The 9,853-nt window shown below is 37.9% G+C and overlaps 1 protein-coding gene across 1 annotated transcript in view; it reads right to left on the reverse strand.

Moving 5' to 3' along the window:
* Positions 1-8,124, reverse strand: part of LOC100544955 (disks large-associated protein 2) — a 50,989-nt gene extending 42,865 nt beyond the window's left edge. The window contains 1 exon segment of the mRNA XM_010707780.3: positions 7,842-8,124. Within this exon segment, the coding sequence (XP_010706082.1) occupies positions 7,842-8,061 (220 nt within the window). The 5' untranslated portion in view covers positions 8,062-8,124.
* Positions 8,125-9,853: the final 1,729 nt, after the last annotated feature.

The raw sequence follows: 9,853 nt of genomic DNA on the forward strand, positions 1-9,853 counted from the left end.
ATTTCAGAGAGCTCAAAATAGAGGATGGGAGTTTCTGAAGGGTTAACAGAAGTGTGCAAGCATCCCGAGTGGATTTTCATATGAACAAAATAGAGATTTTGTTGGAAGTAAAACCAGAGATTACCAGAGAATTTTTCTCTTTTAATTCTGTATCACTCCACTCAAATATAGATATAACATTATTTAAATAGCAAATAACTTGCTTGGCTTCTGCCATCATGACTGTCTGAATTTGGCAACCTGCCCCTTAGGATTCTATTTTCCTGGAAAAGGCAATTTTGCAAGTTGGGAATAACATCCCTCAGAGAAGAACATTCATAAACAGTGAGAATTAATCAGAACACCCTCACTATGAGATGGAAAAGTAGTGAAAGCAACCAAACTTGCTTCCATAAAAGACTGAAAATATATTTTTGGAAATAGCATTACTAGTGAATGGACATTCTAGAAGTGGGACCCTATGGGAACAAGACCTGCTCTGCCATAAAGGGATTCTACTTTTACTTTGCACACAGCCTTTAAAAGTCCTTGTATCTTCACTAGGACCTGCAGGAGAGGAATTCTCTGGTGGTTGCACAATAATTTTTGGAAGATCGTATGTACTGTGAGGAAGCTAGAAAACAGCTCGCATCCCTGTTGTACTGAAAACATAACAAAGCTGAGGGCCATTTTGTCAGCAAGCAGTCTGGTCAAATTCCAGACAGTTATGCTTAATTAAATTAACTAATGGACCAAAACCTCTGATGGATGAAATATTACATGCAGCTAGTAAAAATTCAGATGTCAGAACTGAAAATGACCTCTCTACAGCCAGCACAGAAAACAATGTATTTCCAGTGCACATCAACATTATGGTTCCTGACATACAGGCATCTATTAAAACCCAGGACTGAACATATGCCAAGCTTCTGAGAAGACTCCTTATAGGTGTCTTTTTCCATTCACAGAGGTATGAAGGAGAATTGCTGCCAGGAGAAGGGTCCTGCCTTTCCTTTTACTGAAAGTGAAAGGAAGCAGTATGAATATTTCAGCTGGTGAAAGCTCACCCATCCTGCAGGCTTCCCCCAGCTGCACAACCACACAGGACAAAACCTCCTGCCAGCATCAAGCTAAATAGATGGGCTGAGCTTTACCTCTGCCACTGCTAGCTTCTATCACGTCAGAAAGGCTTCAAAAACCTGAGAAGTGAATCACCTTCCTTGCATGACATTTTTTTGTTTCTTTTCCACTCCTCTGCGTTTTTTTTTTTTTCTCCCTTTCTCATTCAGAAAACGAAGCTGAGAAAACTCTTTTAAAACTCATCCCATAGAACAGCTTTGAAGCCAAATTCTGCCAAGAAAGGGGACATGGGTGTCCTTTTAATAAAAGAAGAGCCAGCTGTCTAGCAAATCTAATAGGTTATGGAGGAATTATGTCAATCGCAGAACAGCAGGAGCAAGGGAAAAGCAGTCATTACACATTTTTTAAACTAACCATAAACGCAAGACAGAGACCTCATTTTTTATCTTTGCTTCTGCAGATCATCTGTACCAAGGAGAACAAAATTATAAAAAGCTGCTGGCCACTTCTCTAACTGTTTTCATGCCCCATCAGCCTGAAGAGGCCAGACAGTCCCGATTAGCCACAGCCTTTCTCCTGGTCTCGGGAAATCCCACAGTTAGGAAGAGTTGCAGCGGCTTCTTGGCCATCCAAGCTGTTGAGCTTCTCAAACTAAAGACCTTGCGTCACCTTCATCTCAGTGACTCCCTAGGCCACATTCACAATGTAGTGCTGCTATTAAAAGCAGTGCCAGCATAGCATCAGAACTCCAATATATTTAAGAGAATTAAAGACTAATTATTCTCCTAGATACACCCAGAGCAATGAAAATGATGTGTGCATATGCAAGTGTACAACTGGGCTCATTCTCTGTTAGTATAAGATTTATTCTCACAGTATAGGCGCACAAGTTGGCACAGCATCAAAGCATTAACTCAGGATCCTCAAGTGCTCCCACAGATATATGGTATATTTCCTGCAGAGAATTCGAGTGCCAGATAATTCCGTCAGGCCCCAACAGTAATTAAACAAAATCAACAAGCAGATTATAATTGAGAAAACAGCCTTCTGTATCTTTTTTGGAATTACAGTTTTGGTGGTTTTAGATATACCTTTTGTGGACACCAATGCAAGCTATCACTTAGCAAAGGATGCCTTTGCAATCCCTAAGTCTCGGCATTTGTTCTCAATATAGAGAAAACAGAAATTGTGGACATGATAACTCATGCACGTTTTTCCCCATTTGGCTAGCTTCTCCTAGAAGTGCAGTAGGTTAAGAAGATCTAAGCAGTCACCTGAATGAAGTATCTAATTCTTGAGAAAATTAAAAAAAAAAACAACAAAAAACATGAATTTATTATAGGAACTTAAGAGTGCAATTGAATATATATGGATACTACTTGAGGATAGAGTATGATGTCTGCAGCAGCACTGCAATAAGTTATCACTGCCCCGTCAGAAGCAGTGTGCCATAGAATCACAGGCTGGCTGAGGTTGGCCAAGATCTTTGGATCCATCTGGCCCAATGTCTGCTCAAACAGAGACTCCCAGAGCAGGATGCCCAGAACCACATCCAGGCAGCTTTTGAAGATTTCTAGGAAGGGAGACATAACAGTCTACTGGGCAACCTGTTCCAGCAATTGATTATTTTCAGACAAAAGTCTTTCCTGACAGTCAAATGGAGCTTTCTGTGTTTCAATTTGTATCTCCACTGTTTCTTGCTCCATCACCAGGCACCACTGAAAAGAGACTAGCTGCATCCTCTTTACACTCTACCTTCAGACACTTATCAATGTATTTGAGATCCCCCTGAACAACTTCTCCTCCAGGCTGAACAGTCCCAGCTTTCTCAACTTTTCCTCACAGGAAAGACATTCCAGCCCTTTGCCGGACTCTCAGCAGTAGCGCCATATATAGCTTCATAACTTCAGCTTTACCTGCATTCAGTATCCTCATGTCTTTGAGAAATAAAATCAAACAACTGTAAGTACTGTCATTAGCGTTAAGATAGCAACCAGAGAATCATCCTTTTGGGGTCTGTAGGAGCAATTGTGCTATGAAACAGTATAATCTCTAAATGAATTATCACATTCTCATGCCTGTATGCTTGTAGGTACGTGACTATGCAATCACTTCAATAACAATGAGCATTTTGTGGCTCAATATCAAACAGGAACTATAAAAATTCACCCTGCGAAGTCTCTTATTTCAAAAATGGGAAGCTGAAAATAGCTTTAAGCCAGGAGAAAAGAAACCTGCAATTCCTCAGGCATTTTGAGCAATGCTATGAGTTGTAATTGAAAACTCCCTCATGCAATGTGACCTTGTTTGAATTAATTGGGTTTTGGAATTACTGCTCAATAGTTCAGTAAATGTGGAATCCTCTAACATTTACTCATTGCCAAGCAAAGTCCTACTGGCTGAGAACAGTGAAATGCACAAAAGTGCCATCTCTTCAGAAAGCTCTGGTTTAATAGCATGAATTAGCTGAGAGTGAGTGCATATACAAATAGCCAGAAAGGTTTTTGTAATGCTACATTTTTGAGAAAAATGAGGCAAGTCATTGAAATGGATTGTGCTGGTCACTTAGGGTGAGACTTTCTAACTGACTGTAGCACTTCAATTCCTGCATATACAATACCTATAGAGTCTTCTTTTGAAGCCGTCTCACATTGGCTATGAAAGCAATACGCACTGAGCAGATATCCCACCTGGGAGATGGGCTTCCTGAGAAATGAGCTAGAGATGCAGTGTCTCTCTCAATGAAGATGAAAGTGCTTTATGCTATATATAAAACCACTATCAGGAGAAACATAGTATGTCTTCTACATTCAAATATCCAGTAATCTGGAGCTGAGGACGTCCATCTGAACGGCTAGAGGTGTGAATTCCAATTTACTCTCTGAAACTGCCCCTCTGACTGGAATTTCAACATGTGCTGCTTCACTACAGAAGATCCAAATGGTAGCTCCAGTGTTCCAACTCAGTATTTCAACATTCATGGCAAAACCAAACAAAATCAACAGGAAGAATGGAGCAAACATTCAGAAATATTCTATAACATACAGAGTATGTCATATACAGAACTATCTCTGCATATAGGTCACATAACAGAAATAAGATGATCTTCTCAGATGAAGTGGAAACAGAAAGTAGTTAAGATTTTCCACATTTCCTTGTTAGCCATGATTTCCTACAACAATCCAGTGTTGTACAATGCTATGTGAATTACTTTTCAGTGCAATGGGTACTGCTAAGTGGGATAAAGTGCCCTGTGGCACTGCTTCCTGCTAGCAGGCTCTGATTCTCAACAGGACTACATGGCTAGCACTCACTTGTGCACCAAGCTGGCAATAATCCTCTGGTCATAGAATCGCCAAGAATGGAAAAGATTTCCACAATCATCCAGTCCAACCATGCACCACCAATATTTCCTCATTACGCCATGTCCTGTAAACCATGTCCCATGGTTCTACAGGTCACCTCCCCACAGCACTCTGCTGCACCAGCCAGGCATTACCAGTAAGGAGCCTTAAAAATGACATACAACCATCAAAATATACCTAAGCATCAGGGAACTGAGCTGGTACTACCTGGAAAAGCAATTCAGATTTTATGCACTCCTGAAAAGTGAAGCATGTCTTGCAAGAGCAATATGTAAGGCAGTAGTATTTAGGATGACTCCTGCACTTTGTGGCCTTCCATTCAGGAAATTAGATGTTGTCTGTGATGAAGGGATGAGGTGGGAGGCAGCAGCAGCTGGAGCTGTATTTTCTCAGCTGTGCATCTGACAGCTGTGACTGGATTCAGTTCAGAGACTGAAAAGATACTGTCATTTGGGGCTTTTAACATGAAGTATTTTTTATCGAGTTCATTATCTCTTTACAGAATGAGACAGGATGGACAGAAATGCTCTAATCACAAAGAAATATGATGAGCCTCTGCAGGGGTCACACGGAGCCCAGTTCCAGCTTCCAGCATGCTTCCAGCACTGGCTGCCCCACTGCACTGTCACTTGTCTGGTTCATTTACACCTGGTGCAGGTAGTGAATGCCCTATGCCTTGTCACACACTCTCCTTTAGAATTCCATACACAACTAAACTATGTGGGTCTGCAGAAAAGTTACGTACTCAGCATTTGATTCTACCAATGAGCCATCTGATTTTCTCTGGAAAGTTGTACACACTTAAGAAGAGCTATTGTTAATTCTTTTCCATCTATTAGGAAACATTCTTAACAGAGCCCACTAATAACATCCCAAGTAATATTCATTACAGTTGCAACCGTTCCACCTTCTGGAAGCCGTTAAAACATCTAGGAAAATTTTCAGAAAATGCATGCTGTAAATATAGATTCCATAGGTTTATAATTGATCTCATAGATCAAATGTTATTATTTTTATTTTAGATTTACGTTTTTAGTTACATGAATTAATTTTTCGCTATGCCTGGGTGTTATGATTTGATTGCTTTACAACATCGATAAGAGGCGGTCATGACCTGTATCACTAAAACTTCAAGGAATAATTAAATTGCACTGCCTGTCAATTTGCTAAGGAATTGCTTTAGTTTCTTTGCCAAGAAGAGTCTGTAACATCAGAAGCTAAAAGGGAATTAATGCAATGTAATTTTCCTAAGAATTCAAAAGCTGAATTGGAATTGAAAGCTGGTGCGAAACTTTGACCTTTCTGACATTTATTTGAATGAAGCTCGTATAAACATTAAATATCTGCTAATGTCATTTTCATATTTCAGGCAACTGCTTTTTTTTTACAATTTTCAGAGAGGAGTGGAGAACTAAGAGATTTTTTCTATACTATAGAACTATAGTAATAATAGGAAATGAAGCATTTCCCTCTGATATGGCGAGGGCTGAAGAGAGAAATATGGAAGAGTTTACCCCTAGGGTTTTATAAACAAGAACTTATTTGGCAACTGAAAATTTCAATTAATAGTGAGTCACATAAGCCTTACTCTTCTTTTAAATCAGATAAACGTTTGTAATTCAAATATTTATTCACCATGGAAGCTGAGGACAGTGGAGCAGAAATAATAATTTGAATACAGAACCACACTTAGAACTCTATACAGTTCATAGGCTTCAAAAGAGATCTGGCAGGGGAATGCATCTCAAATCATCTTTATTTTTGAGATCTTTTTTTCTTCTCAATGTCAATATCACTTCACCACAACAAATAAGAAAGATTAAATAGTTGGGCAAGAAAATCCATCTGATAAGTCATTCCCAAAATGAGACAAAGCTATGAGTGAAGCAAAAGTTATAGATTTCAGTACCTCAATATTTAGCCAGCAGACTGCTAATCAATGCTAAACATTTTTCATAAGTATGAAAACTCCAGGATGAAAACATGTTTATTGCCTAATCTAGTTATTTTCCCAAACATATTCTATTATTCAGCTTTGTTACTCCTGAGAGAATAATTTCTTTTCAGCTGAGAATTTTAGGCTTATCTGGCATATATATTCAAGACAGCTCAGATGAAAACCAATTATCTTGATAACCAAAATAATTGTGAAGATACTCAGACTCGGCAACTACAGTCAGATATCAAAATAAGTATTTAGCACTGCTCTTTGCCATAGAAGGTTTCTTCATAAAATGATCACACATTACTATAAGACAAAGATAAAACATTAGTCTCTCGGGTAGCAGTAAGTCTCCTTTTATATAGGCATCTCTATTAAACAAGGGACAGAAACGTCCCTAGAGTTATCACTGTAAGTCACAGCTCCTGATTTTATGCAAAGTTATATACAGAAATTAAAATGCTATGCTGACGATAAAATAACATTTTATACTACTTCTGGAATACAGATTTCTGTTACTCAACCTTAATTTACTTCCTCCTAACAATCTGTTATGTAACATGCGTGTCAAGCAAATTTCCAAAGTATTTGTACATTACACATTTTGAGCTATGTTCTCACCTTCCATAGATGAGCAGCCTGCACCGCAATTTAACGGTGTGTTGCAAGGTCAATATCATGTTTAGGAACTGCCACTAACATATTTGGAAGCACAAAAGTGAATTTGGAATCCCTTAGCAAAGAATATGTATTATAAGTATTTGTTATAGATTTTTTAGTAATTTTCCTTCTTTCTGTGCAAACATTTGTCTACCTATACTAAATACTGATAATCTAAAATGAATACAGCTATCCTTTTTGCTAAGTAACAAATAAGATAAAAGAAAGTTGCAACAAGAATATTAAAGATTCTAAAAATGAATGATACAACAACAAATGCTAATGGTTACTGAAGCCATCATGTTTATAATTCAGTGTATTGATACAACTGGTTATCCTTTTCTAAATTATGGTAATTGCCTCTAAGTCAGTTAGACCAAACATTTAAAATCTTGCTTCCATTTTTCTTTTGGTACTACTTTTCTTTTGATACTATAAGGACCTAAACTAAGATCCTTATAATTGAGATACCTTATATTTGTTGTTATATAACAATACACAAATGATGTTTTTGTACATAGAATTTTGTATTTGTACTTGGAAAATAAATGAAATAGAGGTCAAATTATGCCTCTGCTGAAATCCATCTCCACTAAATAATGCACACAGGAAACTCCCCAGAAGGAGATTATTCCAAGCCGCAATAGCACACTTTTTAAAAAAAAGAATGCTGTTATCAGAAATCACTACACAGGGAAGTTATTTCCAGTGTCAAATATCCTCTCATGAAGGAGTATATTTTCACATATCCTTTTACGAAAGACTACGTATTTTTACATGCAGGAGAGTGGAAGGGACAGTGTAGATTTGCTTACCTGTGGTTGACCTGATAGTTGAGGTGATGTTGGAAGATGCCATCGCAGGTATACATTCATCATCTTGGGAATAGCCTGCCTGAATGGCACGCAAGTAACTGTGGCTTCTTGTTCGGAAACATCCAGGGAGGTCAAGGGCATCCATTGCCTGAGCTTCAACTTCACTAAACACTGATTCACACACCGATTCAAATTGCCCATTAACCTCTGCTTCACTCATCTGAATAAACAACAACAATGCATTTGATTTTTGACTTGCTTTTTTGTGATCATCACGGCCTCAACATCTCAAATGGACACCTGTACATTGATGAAGAACTGTTTTAGCAAATAGTTAAAATTTAGTAATCCCTTCTGATCACATTTACATTTTTTTATAACTTACATCAGCTGTTTATATGTATATAGTAAGCACATCACACATGCCATACAGTTAGTTTTATGTTTAGTATCTTTTGGCTATTCAAAAAATTATAATACACGTTTTAATGGAAACCAACAAGTCTAAGATCACAATGGGCTGACAGAAATCCATGTTCGTGGGTGTTGGACTAGATGATCTCTAGAGGTCCCATCCAACCCTTATAGTTCTGTGGTTCTGTCAGCACTGGGAAACAGAAATTAGCTACACTAATATTATTTCTCAAAAAGTGAAGATGGATAGCCTGAGCACTTATCAGCAAAGTTATGCATCATGTGGACCTGCTGCGCAGGTTGTTTTCTTCCTCTCATTATGAACGGATGTATCTCATACTTGAAGTTCTGCAAGTTCAGAGAAATATTGCATCTACTTGTGCCCAAAGGATGTGAAATAATATCTATTCTTCAAAACAGTGTGAAGAGTGGCCAGATAAGAAAGTCATGCTTGAACCAGCCTCATGTGAGAAGGGTCCTAAAGTAAACTCTCATTTCTTAGTTACGTGTTAGCCATTTGACCACTGTGTAAAAATGAGATGCAGCCATGAGTGCTATCTTTCCTTTAGAAGCATAATTTTAAGTCTGACAGTTCCATCAGAATGCTTGTGGAGGAACCCTGCATATCAGAGCACACCAGAAGTGCCATGGATACCACCTACCAGCCTGGCCCTTGCGAAGGTCTCCACCTCACCCTCCAGATCCTCACAGGGCATGGATAGAAGCCAGCAAGACCCAGCAATAGGGCGTGACACAAAACTGAACATTTTTAGGTAGCTTTCATGATTAACATGGTTTAGGAAGGCTGCGTTGGGGGTGGGAAGCTCTTTGTAAGAAACTATGTATTGAGTTGTGGAGATGAGTGTCTAAACATTACATGGATCGTTTTAAACAAGTTCTACAAAGTCAGTCCAGACTGCCTCTAATTGTATGTGAATAATTCAAAATTTTTTATCAAAACCAGATGAGAAGCTAAACACTAGAGAGACGTGCCTCCTGATGTGTCTTCCTGAAAATAATTTTTTTTAAAGGGAGTGCTAGAAATCAGAATCAGTATGAATACAAGGTAAAATTAGTAGCGTCACTGAACAGTTGATATTACTTTTTCTATATGGGTGACAAGTGTATTTTTCATTATTACTGTTCCTAGCACATTATTCATTATGGAAACAGTGAGTGCAAATGTTTCAAATGTTCTAGGATTTTGATTAAGTAAATGGAAATTTCATACAGAACTTCTGATGATAATTAATAACTGATACTTTAATTTCATGTAGGACATTTCGGCTACTAAATCTTCTCTGGAAGGAATTACATTACCCCTCATAAAATTTGTTTCTAATAAAGTTAAGTAGTCTAATGCAATCTCAAAAAGATTGAAAAAAAATCTTACACTGAAATATTTTGCATACATCATTCATCAGGAAATTTGTGGTAATGTAGTCCATAAACTCAGTAAGTCCTAATCACTTCCTTCATGCTAAAGTCACTGACAGTGGAAAAAATTAAAAATTTTAAAACTTAAATTACAAATGTAAGCTACGGAATCCAGCATCTTACTTGACTGCATCCTTGGTCAAAAGTGACAAAAAAAAAAA

The sequence above is a fragment of the Meleagris gallopavo genome, chromosome 2 (genome assembly GCF_000146605.3).
Source record: "Meleagris gallopavo isolate NT-WF06-2002-E0010 breed Aviagen turkey brand Nicholas breeding stock chromosome 2, Turkey_5.1, whole genome shotgun sequence".
NCBI lineage: Eukaryota > Metazoa > Chordata > Aves > Galliformes > Phasianidae > Meleagris > Meleagris gallopavo.